Source organism: Neofelis nebulosa, chromosome 7, assembly GCF_028018385.1.
Source record: "Neofelis nebulosa isolate mNeoNeb1 chromosome 7, mNeoNeb1.pri, whole genome shotgun sequence".
Classification (NCBI taxonomy): Eukaryota; Metazoa; Chordata; class Mammalia; order Carnivora; family Felidae; genus Neofelis; species Neofelis nebulosa.
The window spans coordinates 17,675,830-17,698,370 of NC_080788.1; the positions used below are offsets into that span (position 1 = coordinate 17,675,830).

Sequence of the window (22,541 nt, forward strand, 5' to 3'; positions counted from 1 at the left end):
TTTTCAGCCGAAGGTTAGAACGGCGTAAAAGAAGTCAAGTGGGTCTAGGGACTTAAGGTAATGGAATGATTACCTGGTCACCTGTCAACAATAGTAGATTGCATGATACATGTGAAGGCAGCTCATTGGGGTCGGCCCAGTGTCAGCCGGTGGAAAGGCCAAGGACAATGCCTCAAAGAGAGACCTAGATGACACACATATGAAATTCAAAGACAAATTCGTTGGAGAATAGCAGATATAAAAAGATCAAGTTTGGAAAGAGGGTCCAAATATTACACAACAAAGTTTTGAAACACTTTATAAAGAACGACAATGCAGCCATGATGAGGGGTGACAGAGCTAACAGCTGAAAGGGTCAGAGAGTCAAAATGCTCCATTGGCTCATGTCAACAAGTCAGCAGGGTAGGAAGTGCCCAAGCAAGATGACACAGTCTTCAGCTATATCCCAAGGGCCAAGGCATCCAAAATAAGGGCAGTAAACAGTCCTGGTCTGATTTCTACTGATTTCCTCCAAAATGACTTTTTAATTCTCACGTGGTTTAGAGAGTTGTTAAACTAGAATCTATCCAATGGAGACTAAATATTATGAAGTTAAAAAAAAAAAAGATAAAATAACTGGAAATGTTTAATCTAGAGGGTTTAATTCAGAGAGTACAGAAAGATGTCCTCACATATTCAAAAAAGCAATTATCTTGAAAAGATATTTGACTTATTTTTTATGGGTCATAAGATACAAATAGAACCAACATATATCAAGTCACGAGGAAGTAAGGTTTTGTTTGTTTCTGTCAGGGAAGAATTTTCCAACACTCACAAGTTGCCTGAAAATGGAACGAGTTCCATTGTAAGATGAAGGGTATGGAGGTGTATAGGAGAATCTTTTGCTTTTCACTTGCCAAATATGCTGGTGTTCAGTAAACTTTTTCTGTAAAAAGATTTGTAAACCATGCTGCATCCCAACTACTCGCCTCTGCTATTACAGTGTGAAAGCAGCCACAAACAATATGTAAGCTAATGAATGTGATTGTGTTTCAATTAAACTTCACTGACAAAAACAGGTGTGGTGGACCAGATTTGACAGTGTGGGCTGTAGTATGCCAATCCCTGAATTAAATTTAAGAAAATCATTTAGAATTTTTGATTTTACAAGGGTTGCTCCCTCTAAGTAGGATATAAAGGCGTGGCTGTATACAAGCATGAACATTCAGTAAGTATTGTTTCCCCAATATTAATTTAACAAAAGAGACTAAAATAAACAATTTTGACTTTTCTCCTTAAAACAGCAAGGTTTTACTTTGGAGGTGGGATGGGGGAGCTCATCTAAAACATAGGAGTACTAGCTTCATGAGGCACAGCGATCGTGTGAAGGATCGCGCTGTGAGGCAGGATTGATATAACGCAGACATTAAGCAAACCACCAGAACGGCTGCTGCAGACAACAGTGACCACTCAGGATGCAAGGAAGAAACATGCCTTCCCCCCACTATGCCTTATACCATAAGGTTGGATATCCGAGGCCCATCTACCAAGGCTGGGATGCGTATCAACCTTCATTCCAACCATAAAAGTGGCTCTCATGATCTCTCTTCACTTAGTTCATCCAAAATGCCCCAAAGGATCTGTTTGGGTCAGTCTCCTGCCCCTCAGGATCGAGCAACTCTACCAAGCTCACAGCAAGCCCTATGCCACTCTTGTGCACAACTGTCTTTCCCCCTCCTAGGTGCCATGGGAAGGGTGGTGGGTTTTCATCACATTAACAAAACACATGGGAAACCCAATTTTAGCAACTAGGACGGAGGGTAGGAAGTCTGCTGGAACCGCTTCCCTCCCAAGCAGTGTGTCCACTACAGGCACTCACTGATGGCTGTGGACACTCCTGCATCTTGGGTAGCACTTTACATTGGAGAACGGAACCAAACAAACATTTCCTTTAAGTATTCCTCAAAACCCAAACTGGTCTCCTCTGGGGTTGAATCCAGAAACTCTAAGACTATTTGCACAGGATTTATAATCTGGTGTCTACTCAGTGGCGTTATAAAAACATGGAATGGGGGGAAAAATGTCAGCTAAAGAGTCTGCTAATTCACTGCCAGCTCACTGCGGTGGTTCACGTTTCTTGCCCTGCAGGCCAGGCAACGCTCCCGATGCCCAAAGCCTTGGCATCAGGCAAACCTCTCCAGCCAGCAGGGCTTGGGAAGCAGCAGAGATCACAGTGACCTCACGGCTCCTCTCCCAGACTTACCTTAGCAGAATCTAGCCCTCCCGGTTCCTAAGACCCTGAGCAAACGGAGTCGGACCTCTGTTGCCCTGGAAAAGGCTAATCCAAGCTTACAGCTGGAGGTCCTCAGGCCTCCCTGGACCCTGATGTGCTTGCGGTTGGCCCAGCCACGAATCCCTGTGCTGCCCTGAGGCTTCTTCCATCCCCATACGTGCCTAGCACCTTGTCGGACTGCAACATTCGGGGCAGGTGGACGTCTTGACAGCCTCTTCCTTACTTGTCTAAAAGGAATCTTTCAGGAATATATTTCTCCCATCCCCGCACAGACTAGAGGTGAAGTTCATGTCATGTTCCTCATCATGATCTCCGGCACCAGAAACTGTAATGGCCTACAGTGTGATCTCAATAGATGGATATTAAACTCATCTGCTCTCCCGGCTCCTGTGTGTTGTTGGGGACACAGGGTACATGCAGCAATCCCACAGGGCTAACCAACAATTCTCATAGTCGTTGTCCTTCCAATGCAAAACCGCTGTGTTGGAAATATTAAAAATCAAAGCAAAATGATTATTTGCAATTCATCCCAAAGGTGGAAACATATTTTTGAGGGAGATAAACCTATTGAAAAGAAAAATGGATATCTTTGAACTTCAGGTTTCAGAATTAGTGAAAGGCTATTTAGTGGTAGGTACTTAATTTGATGGCTACCCAAAAGCCCGATATATTATTTGAAAATTATTTTTAATATTAATAGATTTATTTATATATTTTGAGAGGGAGAGGGAGAGGGGAGGGGAGGGGAGAGCATCCCATGCAGGGCTTGAACTCACAAACTGTGGGATCATGACCTGAGCTGAAATCACAAGTTGGATGCTCAAATGACCGAGCCACTCAGGCGCTCCTTTTTAATATTAATAGATCTTATACCAACAAAGGTGACTTTATCTTTTAAGCTCCAAACCGCACTGGAATACTCCAACATCATTCCTTCCCCATGCCAAGCTGCCAACCTTTTAGTGAACAGCAGATATTTGGTAACTTTGTGTCACAGTTTCTTCACCATACAGAAGCCATACCTTAACTCTGCAACTATGCAAAAGTTGTGTCCTTTGGAGCTGCTCTCAAAGAGTTTTCCGACTCCAAGGCAATGTCTAGAGTGAGAGCTTGTGGACCAGATATGCTGATGAAATTTACAAGTATCAGTTTGCAAAGAAAGTTACTGTTTAGCTACAGCTGCCACTGTTTCCCCTAAACAGACAACTGTGTGAAACATAGAGGCTTTCTTTTGTTTGACAGAAAGTTCCACTGCTGGGATGAAAGAAAAAAGGCAAAGGGAGAGTGCACGCGTTAATTACTGACCATGTTCACAAAAGCAAAGAAGGCTTACACTTATCCAGGTGGCATTTTACTACGTCCAGGCACCACTGAAACTCCACAGGTGAATTCGTTCATTCAAACACAACCATCCCTTCCAGGTGGGCACCACTATCGATGCCATCTTACACAGTGAGAAACAGAGGCACAGATCTGAGCCAGTAAGTGGTAGAATCTGGAGAGAACCCATCTGGCAACAGTTGATGCTTCCAGCCCCCGCCTTATCTCAGAGAATGCATTCAGGTCTGAACCTACCCTGGGAATAATCTAAGTGTAACTCAAACAAGCTCCATACAACCAAAATGTCTCAGATATCACAAAGGAGTACATCTAGTGCACAATGTTGTACAAGGAAAGTCTCTAGAAAGCAGCCCAGGCCTTGTATGGTACATGCAGGCAAAGGGAAGTTCTGAGAGACAAAAAATGTATCACATGATGTGGTTCATCTGTTCATACATCCTGCATCCAACGCCCTGCTTGGAAGAATCTAAGTTTTATGATCAGTATGTGTTCAGCTGCTAAAAATGTGACAGCTACCTCCAAGTTATTTAGATTTATAAAAATCCCGCCAAAGCTACAGCTAACAAAGCATTTATTGAGCAACTGTGAGCCAGGCATAGGGCAGTTGAGCCGAAGAAGGCTGTGTTGGGTGGGTGGGAGGTGGGGGGACACAAGGAAGCTCTGACATCAATGTCTAGAGAACACAGCACATTAGATGTTATAAAAATTTTCAGCCTGCGTGATATTACCCATCATGTCAGGTCTAGAGTTAGTTGTGCCCTAGTATTCTTTTTTTTTAAAGAATTTTTTTAATGTTTCTTTATTTTTGAGAGGGAAAAAGGTGGGTGGGGGGAGGGAGAAGTAGAGAGAGCGGGGGACAGAGGATACGAAGGAGGCTCTGCACTGTCAGCACAGAGCCTGATGCCAGGCTTGAGCCCATGAACCACGAGATCATGACCTGAGCTGAAGTCGGATGCTTAACCGACTAAGTCACCCAGGCGCCCCTAAAATTCTTATGTCAATATCCAACATCTTGTGGATGTCTGGCCTATACTGGTAAATATACATGCTTGGCTATCTCTTACTAATGCCAGAATGGATTTTTCTGGGCAAAGTACCATTCCTGGCTTTGCTATCCAGACAAAGAACTGAGAACAGGGACGTCCCAGGGAGTCGGCTTTTCTGTTCACAGCGCTGAAAACACCGCGAGAGAACTTCCATAGGAGTTCTGCTAACACCTATTAGAAGGTGTTTATTCCCACACATGCCAATCATACAGAGAGGCTCCTATCCTTTATCCAGAATTTTTCATTTTTTAAAAGCTCCTCTCAAGAAACAGATGAAGAGTAAGGGAGGGGAGCCATCTCAAGCCAGAAGACACAGCAGACGTGGCACATGGTGAGCTAGGGCGTGGGCTGGGCCCCTGCCGGTGTCCCTGAGTTGGCATGGACCTCACACAGAACTTGGCCCATCCTACGTGGGTGTAGCAGAAGCACGTGGTATTGCAGCTAAATTCTTACCTGCTCACACCTCTAACAGAAGCATCGTTTTTGCTTCTAGCTCTTTCCTCCTGCAACCCCTTCTCCCACTTTCCTTCCAAGCTAGCCTCAAACTTTGCAAATAGAAGGCAGAGGGGAGGGAAGAGATTGTGTCTTATCCTGGAGTGCTCAGGTACTAGCTATGAAAGTCGTGTGGCAAAACAACAGGAAAAAAGTCTCCTTGGAGAGCCCCCTGAATGACGTGCCCCACACAAGGAGGGCTGGTCAGGGGCGGCAGGGTGGCATTCTTCCCTGGAGCCCGGCGATCTGGTGGCCGGGGCATAAGGAGGGCTAATGGAGGACATGTGACTCTTTCTGCACCTTTCTCTGACACATGAGACAAATCTGGACAGGTGGCCTCACTAAATCCCTGTGCTAACCCATCCCAGCCCTCCCTACAGTGTTCCTGACTAGTTCACCAAAAAACAGAAAAATCTGAGACAAAGACTCACCCAGAAACTTGAAACAGTGGCGCCTGGGTGACTCAGTCGGTTAAGCATCGGACTCTTGGTTTCAGCTCAGGTCATAATCTCACGGTTTGTGAGTTCGAGCCCCGCATCGGGCTCTGTGCTGGCAGTGTGCAGACTGCTTGGGATTCTCTCTCTCTCTCTCTCTCTCTCTCTCTCTCTCTCCCCCCCTCTCCCTCTCCCTCTCCCTCTCTCCCCTCCCCCCATCCCTCCCCTGCTCTCTCTCTCTCTCAAAATAAATAAAAATAAACATTAAAAAAGAAACTTGAGACAGATAGGACCCAGGGAGTGGATGGGAACATGTGTGGGCCCATGTTCACTCTAGCTTCTCGCAGACACACACCCACACCCTGCCGAGTGCCCCCATCTAACATATTCTGTCCCACATCTACTGAGAGAAGGGCTGTGGGAAGCTCACGGTGGGTGCTTTTTCTAAGGTAAAGGACCAAAAAGGCATTTGTCTTCCCTAACAAGCTGACACGACTCTTAGAAATGGTCTTGTGCTACCTAAGGTTACAAAGCCCACCAACCAGAAAGAAAAGGGAATGGGGACTCCTTTATGTTAATCCACACACCGAAAAACAATTTATGATGACAACTTATCAGAGCTACTTTAGTATTTTAGAGTTTCTTTTAAGGGCCAAGATTAAAGGTTTCATTGGTTTCAACAAGCCAACCCAAATACATACTTCCTTCTGACTCTCCCAGAATTATCATAGGTTGCTAACACTTAAGAGGACGACTAAAACATACAAGAAAGGCTGTATACATTGCCAAGGCTGCTGGGGGTGATGGTGGACAGGTCCCAAGTGCCTTGAATCACACACACGCAAAGATACCATATAAACACAGCAGCACCTCTGGGAAAGGATGAGCACAAAAGCACATTAAAATGCAGCGTGCCATTTGTAAGCCCGATCTTGCTGTGCCCAAATGCAGGGGTGAATGAGAACATGCTTCGGGGAAAACAATCCTGGAGAAACATTAGGTCCGTGAAAAATGAGAAACATTTCATCCAAAGTGAAAACCAGCTTTTGGAGGGGGTGGGGGAGCTAGGCCTATATGAATTTCTTCTAGCTTTTCACTTAGCTTGCCAACTCGGGCAGTGTTAAGTTAAAATGGGGGAATATCTTCAAATTAAAATTTTAACCCACATGTCTGTGAGATAGATGCCCCTGCAATGCTCCACAAATGCCTCATGAGTTAAAATCATGAGTCATCGAAATTCAAACCATAAATAAAAAGCCACCCCAAGAGGAAAGATTCTTGAATATAATGATTATTTCAAACTCTGGTGAATAACTTTTCCTGTATTTTCTCACCGTGAGAATCTACTGTTTCTTGTAAAAATCCTCTCCAGGGGCGCCTGGGTGGCTCAGTCGGTTGAGCGCCGACTTCGGTTCAGGTCATGATCTCGCGGTCCGTGAGTTCAAGCCCCGCGTCGGGCTCTGTGCTGACAGCTCAGAGCCTGGAGCCTGTTTCGGATTCTGTGTCTCCCTCTCTCTGACCCTCCCCCGTTCATGCTCTGTCTCTCTCTGTCTCAAAAATAAATAAACGTTAAAAAAATGTTTAAAAAAAAAAAAAATCCTCTCCAGTTCCCGTAACTTCACACAGAGGAGTAAGGACTTTTTTGAGGATCTAGAATGGCCTGAGTACTCTTCTCCCTCACTCACAATCATGTCCGCACACGTGCTCTGTGTGCACCTCACACCCCACCCCTTCTTTACTTCTCCTTGACTCACCCTGGAGTGTATCCTTCATTCTCCATAGTCAACGCTAAGCCAACAAGCAAGCTACTATCCTTCCTTTAAAAAGAAAAGGTATGTGTTTACTTCTTCCCTTTCACCTGTGGCCCCTAAATGTAGTCCCAAACCAGCCCTTAGAGGACTGGTTATGCGTCACACTGTTCCAAAATGGAAGATTACCTTGCAAAATGGCGTGATAATGCCTCAACTAGACATTTCATGGCATTTTAGCACTACAGAGAAAAGGTTTTGTTTTTTTTGTTTTTTTTTTTTTTTTAGTCCTCTAAATAAATAATGATGTAATAAATATATAAAACTGACTATTCATTAGCTCGGTGTTCCTTCATCGCATCCAGCTATTATACATGAGCACTGCTTGGTTAACTCATGACTATGGAATATAAATGCATTACTGGGATCTATACACTTTTAATTAACTTCAACTTACTGAATCCAGCTTTAACAGAAACAAAACAAAACAGCAGGAAGCCACTTTTTTCACTGTGTTTCAAAGTCAGCTGCAATTAAAAAATCATTAGTTCAGTGTCAACCCCAAATGGAAACAATTACCAATAAAATGTTACATTTACTTTTCATTTTTTTAGGTAGCACAATTCCTGTCCAGAAAAAACAGAAGGAATCATGTGTACAAAAAGTAAGATAAAGAAACCAAAATTCTTAGGGGGTCTGACCACAAACACGAGGGAAAAAATACAATGATATAAACAGAAGTAGTTCAAAATTAAAAACCATTACGGAGAAATCTTTCCCATTTGGAATTCATACCCGAGTATGTGTTTATAGTAACGCTCCATGTATCTGATGGACAGAATTCTAGTATCTCAACCATGAAATACTTGGAACCTGATGCCAACATTAAAGCAATCTCAAAAGCCTTTTGAGCTTCATGGAAAATCATTTACAAAAGTTCAGAGTTATCTATTTTACTGAGAGATAGCCTAAGATCAGAATTTACAATCCCTAAACATAGGGACACTACAGAAAAAGGAATCCAATATAAACATGCATAGATGTCCAAGGCCATTTAATTTAAGGAAAATCAGAACCCCACACGACAACAGATTGTGAGGCAACAGGTTTCCTAATACTGCCCTAGGCGCCTTCAACCAATAACAACCGAGAGAAAAATGTAAGTATCTTACATTGTGAGAAAGTGAGCTTCAGTTACGTGGGCAATCAACTCAGGCAAAAAAAAACTTGTTTCAATGATGCTAGACAAATAAAATGCACATGTAGATGTGTGGACGTACAGAAAGACTGCAGCCACGATAGGAGGCATTATTTAAATGTGAATTTGTGTGCGCAAGTGAGACTCATCTTTTTTAAACATTTTTTTAATGTTTACTTTTAAGGGGGGAGGGGCGGGGCAGAGAGAGAGGGAGACACAGAACCGGAAGCAGGCTCCAGGCTCTGAGCTGTCCGCACAGAGCCTGACGCTGGGCTCGAACTCACAAACCGTGAGATCATGACCTGAGTCGAAGTCGGATGCTGAACCCACTGAGCCACCCTGGTACCTCTAGAGACTCTTCTTTTAAGGAGCTAAGTTCAAAGCCTGCATACTTTGCTCCACACAGTTGCTGTTGGTCAAAGCATCTCTGAAACGCTTCTCGATCTTGACAGTTCTGGCTCTCTTGATCTCACTCTGGCCCTCCCCCGGCCCCAGGCCAAACAAAACAAAGCCAAAACCTTCTGGCTGTCTTTCAGAAAGAGGAGCCCCCCATTCCTGCCTCTACAGACAGCTTAACTGCTGGGCTGTCCAGCTCCTTCTACTAAAACAGTTTTGGACCCAGTCACACAGCACCACCTCAACCTCCTAACATAAAGAAATACCTCTTTCAGAGTGGTTTTGCTCCCTCTTCTTCTATGGCCATTCTCTCCTGTTTCTTCTTTTATTTCTCACCGCAAACCTTCTCCATTCTTTCTCCTTCCTTAAGTCTTGAAGTCACGGCCTAGACTGTGGGCTTAAGTGACCTGCCATTGTTAGCAATTAGGCGAAGGCCAGAATCCTGTCTTAGAACTGCCAGCCACACCCTGCCACAGCTCAGCCTCATCTTTTTTTAATCAGGGCCCCCAACTGGACTCCAGGGCAGAGGCCATCACTGCCTTTACTTCAGACCCTCGGGAGGCTGGACACAGCGACACCGGGTTGGCGATTTGCCAAAGCAAGAGACATGACAATTAGGACCCAAGACTAGCTACTTCTATCAAGGCCTCAACATATTCCCTCTCAAACCTTCCTCTGGTGTAGTTGCAATGAAACGACCAGCAACCGGTCCCACCTTCCCTTTTATGGTAAGAAAACCTGGCTCGTATTGCCCACACCTATTACCCCCCAGGTGAGGTGCACAGTTTGGGGAGAAGCCACACTGTGCTAACAGGACGCACAACACCCACACGAGAGGGAAACCAGGGGACCAGGAAAAGGATTTTGGTATGCAGTGTGAGTTTCTACACCAGTACTGGGAAACGGTGCTTTGGGGTCATTACCAGGTGTGTTTATATGACATCAAAACGTGGAGAGCAAAAGAAAGGTGCTCAGGGTCTCTGGATAATGTTTGTTTGTGACATCAGCCCAGTAGGTGTCTTAAGGTACCTGGCTGCTGCTAGCAACAGAGGAAGCAGTCTTATTTAAAAGCTGGAGCAAAAGAAAAAAACCAAAGCAAACCATTTGATTTTTTTTTCAATGTTTATTTATTTTTGAAGGAGAGAGAGAGCGCGCAAGTGGGGGAGGGGCAGAGAGAGACGGAGGCACAGAATCCGAAACAGGCTCCAGGCTCTGAGCCGTCAGCACAGAGCCTGATGAGGGGCTCGAACCCATGAACCGTGAGATCATGACCTGAGCCCAAGTCGGACGCTTAACCGACTGAGCCACCCAGGCGCCCCCCAAACCAAACAGTTTAATCCTCTCCGAGTCTATTCTCAGGGTCCACCTTGGAGGAGAGTGAGCTTAACCTCACTGACAGCACAGCTTTAAAACAGAATTATACCCTCTGCATACACCTCTGAGGCCTCAGAGGGTAATTCTCTTCCCCCCAAATATGCTCAAGAACATACACTTGGCATTTCCAATTTGGGGAATCATTTCAAGGGTGGCATAGACTGTCAGTTAGTTTGGGGTTTGCTTTGCGTTAAGTGCGGGGTGGTTTGCTCTCTGTGCACAGGATGGTCACCAAGTAAAGGCCTCATACAGGCCTTAAAGCGCTCTTTGTGAGGAATGAGGCCCTCTGTCCAGGCTCACACAGGCAGCTGTAACCCATGCCACCCCCCTCTCTGGGTGTTTGTTTTGATAGAACTTCATTTATGCCCAAGACAATGCCTGCCCTCTTCGTTCTGCCCCCAGCAGGAAGCAGTGGCAATGGGGGGAGGCGGGGCAGGGTGGCCACACAGCTTCCAATTCAGGTTTTGGTACCACAACAATGGAGCTCCAAGTGCCACAAATAAAGAGCCACCCACTGGGAGCAGGATGGGAGCAGGACAGGGGGGCTGGCACATGGAGACCTGGGCAGACCCCAGGTAGAAGTCACCCCATCACTACACTCAGATGGCTCCCAGACGGGGCAGAGGGACCCCACCTGCCTACTCATAGCAGGGCACAGGGACAGACACATAACTAAGTCTCCCAGGGATGACAAAGCCATTTCTTCCCTTCTCTCAGTTCACCTCTCCTACCATTTCCCCCCAACTAAATGAGCAAACACTCAAACACTGAAAGAAAAACAAAATTAACGCACACACATGCTTAGTGTTCTAATTTACCGCCAGTTGCGCAGGGGAAAACAGTCTAACGTGAGTCGCCGAAAATGAACAATATCCTTTAAAATAAAGCCTGGGCTGGATGGCTGGGAGTGAATGAAATGCATTACCCAACTGCTGGTGTAACTCAAGCCCTCTCCTCCCCCCTCCTGGACCTCATTCATAAAAAGCCTGCTTTGCCCCAGCAGCTGCAGCAACCGGGACTGGATTTACGTCTGTATTTTCCAAGACAGAGGGAAAACAATTGAGACAAAGAGAATCCCTCGGATATTATCACCGAGTTTGCCTCCTCTTGGGAAGTCACGTTGCGGCTTCTCTCGGTCTCCAGATCTGCTACCCAAACAGGCAGAGGGCATTTTGCAGGGCTCTGTCAGCAGCCGTTCTAATGCTAACACACCCAGCGTGTTATTAAAGGAATTCCCATCTGCTTAGTCACACTCGGTATCTTGTACTTACCTATCATTTAAGAAAAAAAAAAATGATAAAAAGTGAAAATCAAAGGTTCTTCCTTGTTGGTAAAATGAGGGCTAACAGCGTATCTAAAGATTGCCACGTTAATGGGGTGGCGGCAACCAAGTTCCTAAAGAAAGGGGTGGCATTTCTTGATCATCCATGTTTAATTTGGTATTGCCATACTCAAACTTTTTACATCTACGCTAGAAACCTTAGGAGGTAAGATACAACTTTAATTCTTTTTTTTTTTTAATGTTTGTTTATTTATTTTTTTTTTTAAATTTTTTTTTTTCAACATTTTTTATTTATTTTTGGGACAGAGAGAGACAGAGCATGAACGGGGGAGGGGCAGAGAGAGAGGGAGACACAGAATCAGAAACAGGCTCCAGGCTCCGAGCCATCAGCCCAGAGCCTGACGCGGGGCTCGAACTCACAGACCGCGAGATCGTGACCTGGCTGAAGTCGGACGCTTAACCGACTGCACCACCCAGGCACCCCAATGTTTGTTTATTTTTGAGAGAGACAGACAGCGTGAGCATGCGAGGGGTAGAGAGGGAGACACAGAAGCTGAAATAGGTTCCAGGCTCTTAGCTGTCAGCACAGAGCCCGATGCGGGGCTCGAACTCATGGACCATCAGATCATGACCTGAGCCAAAGTCCGATGCTTAACCGACTGAGCCACCCAGGCGCCCCACAACTTTAATTCAATATTACTTCCCAGATTTCTGAACAAAACAAATCGACAATCAATATGCTGCGTGTTAGCAAAAGTCCCCCCAAGTCGAATCCCTTTTGTGTGGCTCCCCGTCTTGCACAGCATCTCTTACCACGTCCCAGGCGGGGGTGGGGGGGGGGGGGTGGGGGTGGTGGTGGTGGTGCCGGTTCTTGCAAAGGGAGCAGCCCTGCTCAAACACCCATCCCTTAGGAAACTCAGACATCACCATGAAAAATGAGAGGCGATCCCTTGTTTTAGACTCAACACCCTTCTTAAAAACAAGGTCTGAACACAAGAACAGGTTCTAATTTACTAGGAATGGTTTTAATGCAAGAATTAAATAGGAACAGAGTGCAGGAAGGGAAGAAAGGAATAAAACCATTCTTGTTGCCCTCATACCAGAGCTGTCTTCTGGTGAATTGAGATATAAATTTTCTCCAGAGGCAAGATGGTTAGAGCTACGAACTGGTCCCCTCTCAACTCTCCCAAAACAAATAGGGCTTCAAAATCTCACAGGGCAAGGGGCTCGGGGAGTCCACTACCTTTCCAGAAAATGCTAGCGTTAACACCACCATCCCTCCATAATCCCACCCTGCTCATCAGGGCTGGTGAGCGGGAGTTCATGTTCCTACACGCTCTCCACCAGGCGCCCGGAAACCGTAATAGAAGCCCTCAGTACTCTCCTCAGATTCATTTCTACCACATTCTCTCCCCTGAGGCGGCCCCTCCCCCAACCTTCGGCCAGGGACTGACAGCCAAAAAAACAAGAAAATAATTTGGAGATAGCAAATGAATCTTGTGGAATACTTGGTCAGTGATTAAATCACAATAATTCTATAACCTCTTCAAAGGCAAAAATGTCAAGATAACAGGCTCAGAGCAAAATAAACAAGTCTTAAAGAAATGATGCCAAGCTTTATAAAGAGATTACCCACACCTTCTGGTGGCTGCAGCCCAGAATCCACAACGATTTTTTTTTTTTTTTTAACTTGTCTCAGACCTTCTGGCCATTGTGTGAGAGCTCCTATGCAGAGAGCTCCTATGCAGGTCTGTGGTTCTTTACAAGTTTTCAGTGTATTTTTTTCTGTGACCATGATGATGCTTTCCATGTACCCATGATCATTTCTGTGGGGCCCTGGAAAGGGGAGTGAGTCACAGAATAGATACAGATTTAGTGAGATTGTGACACCTCAATTATCTTTGGCCCCACTCCCAAACATTTCCTATTAATCACCAAAATGCTCCTCACCCCCTTAGGTGTGGGTATGGTTGCCCAAAGATGTGGTAACTTCCCAACAGGAACAATAAAATACATACCCAGGACACACATCGTTTCATTAAGTTTAGACGAAACCAAATGCGTGATATCGGGCAAGTTATCTAATCTCTATGTCCCTCAGTTTCCTCCTGTATAAAATGGGCATGTAACAATGAAACTGGCCCTTGCAGGGCTGTTGTAAGGACTGGTCCACAAAAAGCGCTCAATAAACGTTAGCTGCTGCTGCTAATATTGTCACTATGCCATGCCATCACCTGTCCCAACTCTCTATTGAGTTTCTAACACCTAGAACAGCATCCGAATTCTTCACTGTGGCTCCACCGGCTGTGTGATCTGGCTATGCCCGCCCTCTGCCTTGCCCCACGGCCTGTCTCTTCCCCCTTCCCGGCCATCCCAATCTGCCTCTGCCGCTCTTGTTGGTGCTTCCACACTGACCGTCTCTTGCCACTGCCCTGGTCTAAGATACGTCTTCTCTGCCGTGGACTGTGGCCACTGCCTCCTCCTACCGGTCTCTGTACTTCTGTCTGTGTCCCACCATCTATTCTTAACTCAGTAGCTGGCGTATCACGGCCCATGTCCCTTCTCTGCTCAGAACCCTGTCAGCTCCTGTCAGAGTCAAAGCCGAGGTCCTTACCATGGCTCCTTGCCCCAACTAACCTGCTGCAGCACCATGGCCCTCTGGCCTCCTTGCTTTCCTGTGCCCTTTCTTCTAGGTCTCTGCCCATGTGCTATCCTACTAGAGACCTCTTCTGAGCACCCCATGCAAAAGAGCACTCCAGCCCCAGCACAGCCCAACCCCCGCCTGCCATCCCCACTTTCACAAAAGTTCCATGAAGGAGAGACCTTGTTTTGCCCACCACTCTATCCCACACCGGCATTTGGCCCAGGGCAGTTGCTCAGTAAGTACACTTGTAGAGTGAATAAATGGCCCTTGATCTCGAACCCCAAGATCTTTCTCACCTGGGCACCCCTCCATCTCGTGCTCGTCTTCTACCCCTACCCATGTCTTCTGGCTTTGGTCTCAGAGCAACTGTACCCTCCTCAGAAATGCCTCCTCCAAGAGCCCGGCCCAAAGTCCCTGCTCCCCTCCAACTCCCCCCTCCCCCCGCCCCAACCAGTTCTTCCATTGCTATCTGATGCTGTTACTTGTTTGCTTGTTTACTGTCTGGTTCTGTCACTAGGATGCTTCTATCCAAGTAGGGATCTGGCTTCGTCCATCTCTGTGCCCCCAGTGGCTACCACAGCGTCAACGATGCACTTGACCCATCTTTCTGAATGGATGGTGGTAGGTATACTGACGTTCATTAAAAACTAACAGCACGGATCCAGGGGAGGGGTGGAGAGGGTTCTTTCTGTCCTGCCCCAGTGTTTCAGTGAAACACCCTGGGCACCTGGAAACACCCCACCTACTGATCAGCTCTCTGTGGTGGCCGGTGCAAGCACTCAGGCTCTGGAGATGGCTTGTGCACAGAGGAAAACAAATCTAAGTTACTAAATAACAGCCCAACATCTGTCACCACAGATGCGCAACTCTGCACAGCCAACGATCCCTGCGTGGTGCTACCTGTCCAAATACAGGGTGACAGGTTTCCCTTCTCCCTGAGCGGGCTTTAGAGCAGTCATCACAGCTGCCTGGGAGACGGCCACTCAAAAACAGGCTACAACCACAGCCCGGGGGCCAGCGCCAAGTTCCCGAAGCCTCGGACGTGCTTCCTACCCAGCAAGGACATCAGGTGACTTCCCTGAAGAGGAAAAACTACCCTCAAGGCCACTGAGAAAGCAGGTGTGATGCTTAATGGTGCTGCTGTCGTGACTGTGGGGAAAGCCAGGAGCCACAGATCGTGACTGTGGGCACAGCGGCTCTGCCCCAGCACAGGGGAGGGGGCAGGGCTGTGAAGAATGCGGGGGACGTCTCAGTCACCCCAGAGAAAAAGTGGAAGCAAACTCACCCACCCAAGACACTCCAGGACTGTGGCTTTGAGAGACAGGTCCCCTCTCGGGACTCCAACAGGATTCGTAAGTGAGAGTGTTCAAACAAATCCAGTGTGAACACACATTCCGCAAACATTTACTGAAGCTTTGGTAACTGACGCTCTGTCTAGGTGCTTAGGAGACAATCGTAAGGAAAACAAGAAAGATAAGATACCTGCCCTTGTTATGCTCATCAGTGTGTGTGTGTGTGTGTGGCCAGGGTTGGGGGTGGTAAGGGGAGACAGAGAGAGAAAATATACAAAAGACCTAATTATTGAGTAAGTAAGATTGTATGTTAGAACATAAGTGGGGAAATCCAGATTGAAATCACCAGTTACCAGTGATGAGATCCCAGCAGCTAAGACCACGGAAGTGAAGACATACCAGAGAAGTTATACTATTTGATGGACAAAAGTGTGCACATTACAATGTAAATTGCAGGATCACGCTATCTGTGTCCCTTCTGTTCCCCCAAGGATTCTCAGCTGAAGAGGGGTGCCTGGCACAGGTCAGAAATTCAGCACACTTTCACTGAAGAAGTGAAATGCTTGCCCAGCAAGGTCCTGCTTCCACAATATCCCTGGCAGGTGACTCTCTGGATAGGACTGGAATTTTTCCAAAGGTGAGCAGCTGGGGCTTTTACAACAAATCCCAAGCAAAACCACCTCCCCCCCCCCCCCCCCCCGCCCGCCCCATACACACATTCTCCTCCAGGCACCTTTACAGTACTCCTGACCCGCTGAGGGTCACAAAGGTCTACTCGAATCAGCCAGCACACTCGTTGATCCCGCCCTTGCAAGCACAGCACCTAACATGATGCCTGGTCACAGAGTTCACATCTCCTGTTGGCCACTCTCCTTCTACAGAGACACCTCCCCCTGTGCTCGGCATGCTCATGGAGCAGGGCCGTGCTGAGCACTGATCCAGCTGCTGGGATACCCAATGGAGCACAGCCTGTCCATGGGGCAGCAAACTTGAGAGGTGCAGTATCTTCAGTATTTTAGATATTCCAGAAGTACCTTATAAACCTCAATGCCGAGCTGGTTATTTTATTTGCCAAAAGTAATTTAAGTAGGTGCTTTGTATTATTTAGGAAGAAAATGTGGACAATACAAAGAAAGGGGTTACCCCAAATATCTGGCATGTTCCATCTGGAAGAAACAGTTATAAGAAATAGCATATGTAAAATGTGCTTCTTAAAGTTTCTTCATTAATTGAAGAAACACACAATGCTAACATAATAATCTGTATATCATTAAATATTTAAGTTACTAATATATGTTCATATGTTTTTTAAGACGTAAAATACACGATTATTTAACCAAGCCTAGAGAACAAAGTAAAAATATGGCGGTACGTGAGTTAAAGGGAGTTTCAATGAGTCCTCCCCTTCCCACTGACTTTCACCTGCTTTTCTAAACTTTGGTTAAATATAAACTTACCTTATAGCTATTCCCTAAATAATTTACAACTGCTATCATATTCAGTTTTTTTTCCCACTTACTTTATCTGTGGACTTGAGGGTTAAGTGTTATTACTTTTCACATAATTTAGTGCTTACCCGTCAGCAGATCCAGATTCTTCCTTAAGCTGACCCACAGTGAGGTTAAGGTCAAGGAAAGATTCATGACTTCTGGTCCAAACTGATAGCAACACGAACATATAAACAGTCAGGTCGTGGCTTGGAAGGGAAGGGAGAAGGTCAAAGATTACACAGTACGTCGTATACTGACGTCTATAAAACAAGGTTGAACACTCAGGGTTGACGTGGTGAGGGGTCAAGAGGAGGGGGGAGTCTTGCTTCAAGGACATACTAAAACCATCTCCTGATGAGAGTTTGTAGTCAATCAAGATCACTTGGTGTTTTAAGGGTCTCCCAGACAACTGTAAATGAAGGGCTCTGAAATTATTCCATTGTGAAACCCATGACTGATTTTGTCACAAATGACAGCAAATGTTAGTAGAGAAGTTTGTGGTCACTGTATGTGAAGGACAGGGTTTGTGTATGTGTGTTGGAGAACATTCCTTGGGAAACGGAACTTTTCAGAGACACATCAGAATGCCTCTGGTCTAATGGAGCCGGTCTGTTTACTGATTGATTTCCAAGACCGTTTTGTAAATAAAAACAGTAACCGGCCCATCCTGGAGAACCATTAGGCTGTTAACAGAGCTGTGTGGGAGGTATGGCCTTTGCCCTCTATCTCTGCTCTTTCCCTCCTCACACATAATCAATCTGAGCACCACCGCAGATAACATCTGCTCTCCGATACAGAATGTAGCCTATATACCCATCCATTTTTAGGGAAAATCGTCTCAGACAGCTGGCATGAAATCAATGTCCACCTGAAAAGTACCTCTGAGAGCCATCTAATAAAATCCAAAACTACGGCCATGAATCCAAAACTACAGAAGTCCAGGTTGGTTTCTCTAAATAAGCCAGAGAGAAATATTCGGTGTGTGACATTTTATAAACCCACAGCTGTTGAACGACGTCTTTCGGTTACAAAGCTGAACCCAGGGGAGACTGGCATTTTCACAAGAGCATTTCTTTTCTGGACAGGAATGCATAGGATGCTTGTCATAGCCATTACCTAAGTACTGAGACTGGGTAATTAACTCACCATTGTGCACCTCGCTCAGTTCAGAAACCAAACTTTTACACCTGAAATCACCTTCCTTTCATGACCTTTCGCAGAAGTGAAGCTATTTAAAATCCTAGCAAAAAAATAAACATGCACGTTTTTCTGAACACTCCAGACTTATGGGTTCCAAAGATTCAAGGGTGTCCCCTCATTAGGATAGAGTTACATCTTTGCTGAAATAAAAGTTCTTAATGTAGCCTCTTGTGGGGCACCTGGGTGGCTCAGTCGGTTAAGCGTCCGACTTTGGCTCAGGTCGTGATCTAACCGCTCATGAGTTGGAGCCCTGCGTCAGGCTGTGTACTGATGGCTCAGAGCCTGGAACCTGCTTCAGATTCTGTGTCCCCCTCCCTCTCTGCCCCTCCCCTGCTCATGCTCTGTCTCTCGCTCTCTCTCTCAAAAATAAAGAAACATTAAAAAAAATTTTTAAATATAGCCTTTGCCTACAGATCTCTGGATGTAAATTGTAGACTGATGTTAATGCAGTGGAAGAGTTTTGAGGCAGGGATATTTCCTTCATAAAATATTATGCATCAGAAGATGCATTTGAAGCTCTAAATATTTAGCGAAGGATAATCTGACATATTTACTAATATTTCCATCAAAAACAACAACATCTAAACTGTCATTTCAACAGTCTAGCTTCTTATGTTTTAGCATAGAGGAGTACTGGTTTACAGTCTCTTTTCTTTTTTAAAAAGAAACGTGGAGTGACGGCCGCCGAAATCGGGAGTAACTTGAGCCTGTGACTTGAAAATCACAACTCAGCCCTATTCCTATAGTGATAAGAGTAACAGAAGCTTGTGATTCCTATAAGCTGGCTTCCCATAAGCCCTGAAACATTATAAGGCTTCCATTTTCATGACAAACGTTTGAAAATGCTGTTAAAGTGGGATTCGTTTATTGACAACACAAGATTTTTTTAAGTACTCGTTTTCCTCTCCTAAAAGGAAGACGTTTTTGCTGTGTTAATGTTCACATCTGTCAGTGACTGACAACTGGATCTGTTGAGTAAACATTTATTCTTTTTGACAAAGAAACTTCACGTAACATTAAACTCTTAATGGAATTTTAGGATGGAGTGCAAGGGAATTTGGAGTGACTTCACAAACAATAATATCTAATAGCACACACACACCCTGAAGGTTCTCTTCCAGTGGCCCCGGGGAACAGGCCAGCCTTTGTATCAGCATGGAACAGACAGGCTAGAGCTTTTCAGGAAGAAAAAAAAATCAATACAGCGATATACAATGGTAGACAAAGCTACACGTGTTTACAGAGTTTTAGCACATAGAAACATCCGGTTAAAAAGCCTGTTGAACTTGGATCGGTGTTGGGACTCTCACAGGAAGCAACCCCTGACAAAATATCAACTCTTATGGAACAAGAAAAAAATTCTTTTGTTTAGACACAGACTATCAGTACAAAATATTCAAAACCTTTCTTGAAAGAAAAAGTAAATTCAAGGAAATATCTAATCACTAAGAGGAATGATGACTGTTTAAAACTTGGGCCTTGGGAGTTTGGCCTTGCACCTGTCTCCACCAAAGGAGATTAAAAAAAAAAAGACTGAGCTATAGTGTAAAATACACACACACACACACACACACACACACACACACACACACACACACACGAAAGAGCCCATAATCTGCACCAGCCATAATGATCTTGGTATGGTAACCTGGGTAATATCTACCCACCAGAATTTAGCTTTTGATGAAAATGGTCACACATTGATAGCTTTTGCTTTAAAAGCCTCTTTCCAAACAAACAGACATCAAATCAAAATGCACATTTTAAAATTAGAAAGGTTTTGCCAACTTGTCTTCCATATTTCCAAAGACTGAATCTCACTCAGAAATCTCACTTGTGGATGCTCCTGTCTCTAAGATATGTGACAAGATCTCATAAATGCTCAGTTCATATAATGATGGGTATTTGTGTGGGTACCAGGCACCTTCTCTTCTCCCTGACACTAAGCAGCTACCATGTGAAGGCTTAGATTTTACCTTCAATACATTTATACTCATTTGGAGTCTGCCAATTAAACACTCTTTTGAATCAGTAAATAAATGCGGGAGGCCGATGCTGACAGAAGAGAGCCATCCGCCATTCACACCTTAAACCTACATGTTAGGAAGGCAATCTGATTCAAGTGTTCTACAGAAAGGGAATGGTGGGGGGTGGGGGGGCAAAGTAACCTTAAACCCCGAGCCACTCTACCAACCCTTTCTACTTCACTCCCTGCTAGATGAGGATCTAAGTCTAGATTAGGTACTGGGAGTATTAGAGCAGATTTTCTACTCTGCCAACATCCCTCTTTACCTTCTTCTGCTTCTCCCCCTCCGAACTATCCCACTGAAACTTTCTATTTGTGTTTGTGTAAAATAGCAGGAACCTGCAATGTGCTACGCTACCTTCTCTTTGTGCACCATTTCCATGCAACACAATAAATTACTGTGCATTTTTATTAACCATATCACATGTGCCTGTGAATTTTAACTCATTCTAGCACTATAATTCTGTTTACTAAGATACACCCAGCCTTTCCCCGTCACACAGCATTTTCTTCAACTTACAAACTAAAATGGGATCAGATAGAATATGTGGTCTTCTGTGACTTGGCTTCTTTCACTTGGCATATTGTTTCCAAGATTCACCCATACGTTTTACTTTTCATCAGATGGCAAAAGGATCTTGTCCATCTGTGATACTAGGACTTTGGGTTGGAAAACCGTCCTGTTTCAGACCACAAGTGGTTACACGGTAGGTGGTCACAGACAGGGATGTTAATCTGTTTGAATAGTTCACTAATCTTCTTGGCTTCGTGCTTTTACGAGTAAAATTTAACACTAAAAAAAAGTAAACCTCCTAGCAAGTTTAATAGTCAATAATAATGAATGAAAATACATTGTTAGAGGAAAAGACATAAAACAAGTTAGTTGTTGCTTCTTTAAGTCTTTTGAGATACCAGAGTAACATTTGTTGCATTTGATAAACAACATAACAGCTTATAACAAAAGCAACCACACCCAGAAGGCCTTCCTGGCACCATAAGAATATGATTTAAGGACTAAAAGAATGTGTTGTAACGTTATTAGTCAACAGTTCATTAGGCATTAAGTAATTTCTAATCAAGAACCCATCATCATTGAACCATCTGAATGTGAACTTGCTGCTACAAAACTTTCACAAAAGTTCTGGAAAAAGCTTCAGTCTAATGAAGGCTGAGGAATGGTTTTACTTTGCATGGAGTCAGAGTTATCTGACTAGGGGACATCAAAAAATATAAAAAAGAAGGGGCGCCTGGGTGGCTCAGTTGGTTAAGCATCCGACTTCAGCTGAAGTCATGATCTCACGGTTTGTGAGTTCGAGCCCCGCGTCGGGCTCTGTGCTGATGGCTCAGAGCCCGGAGCCTGCTTCCGATTCTGTGTCTCCCTCTCTCCCTGCCCCTCCCCTGTTCACGCTCTCTCTCTCTCTCAAAAATAAATAAGCATTAAAAATATATAAAAAAAGAAAATAAGGGGTGTCTGACTGGCTCAGTCAGTAGAGCACATGACTCTTAATCCCATGGTCATGAATTCAAGCCCCACCTGGGCATGGAGACTGCTTTAAAAAAAGGGAGGGGGGTGCTGTAAAAAAAAAAAAAAAGAAAGAAAATGATTCTTTTTCTTCATGTTTACCAATATCCTTTTCTGCTTTTAAGTGTTACAAAGTAAGTGAGTTGAATACACATACTTAGGGAAGTAAGTGAAAACTCCATCATTTGATTAGCCTGACTACATAATTCAATAAGGAATGAAAAAAAATAGGTTTTATATGATGGTAGGAGTTTTATATTTGGGTTTAATGCTGCTAAATAGTTTTTTCTCCTTACCTCTGCAAGGGGAAGAAGTTAACGCTTCTCCGCTTTTATATACGCCCTCATGGCCCAAGACAGAAAGGTCCTACAGGGGGAAGAGTCCAGGGAGGCTAGAGGCTTTGCTGGGCCGATGAAAACAGTAAGGCCCAGAGGCTCCAGACTCCAGGACCAGCCTTCTTCCCAGGTCTCTGGACTCTGCCACGCTGTTCCACCCCCTGCACCACGGCCCCTTTGCAAGGTGCAAAATGGATTTGAGACAAGCTTCCTCAGATATGCTTCCCGTGTCAGGATGCCTTCTGTGCAGGTCTGTCAAGGCCCTATGGAGAGGTGTCACCTTGAAGGACAGAGGGATAAATGATCCTTGAGGCTCCTTCTCATGCTTCTTTTAAACAAAAGGACTGATGACCTTTCTAGGCAAGGACACAGCTCACCCACGTGCCCCCTTCACTTTATATCTTTCACCCCCTGGTACCCAGGCCCACAGCACTGCACCACACATGATG

The 22,541-nt window shown here is 45.0% G+C and overlaps 1 protein-coding gene across 2 annotated transcripts in view; it reads right to left on the minus strand.

Annotated features, from left to right (window-relative positions):
- Nucleotides 1-22,541, minus strand: part of IGF1R (insulin like growth factor 1 receptor) — a 303,326-nt gene that overhangs the window by 145,107 nt on the left and 135,678 nt on the right. Inside the window, exon 2 of one of the 2 annotated variants that reach the window (XM_058736719.1) lies at nucleotides 17,096-17,215. The exons of the other annotated variant lie outside the window; for it this stretch is intronic. Within the exon in view, the coding sequence (XP_058592702.1) occupies nucleotides 17,096-17,162 (67 nt within the window). The 5' untranslated portion in view covers nucleotides 17,163-17,215. The remainder of the gene's footprint in view (nucleotides 1-17,095; nucleotides 17,216-22,541) is intronic. 2 annotated transcript variants of the gene reach the window in all.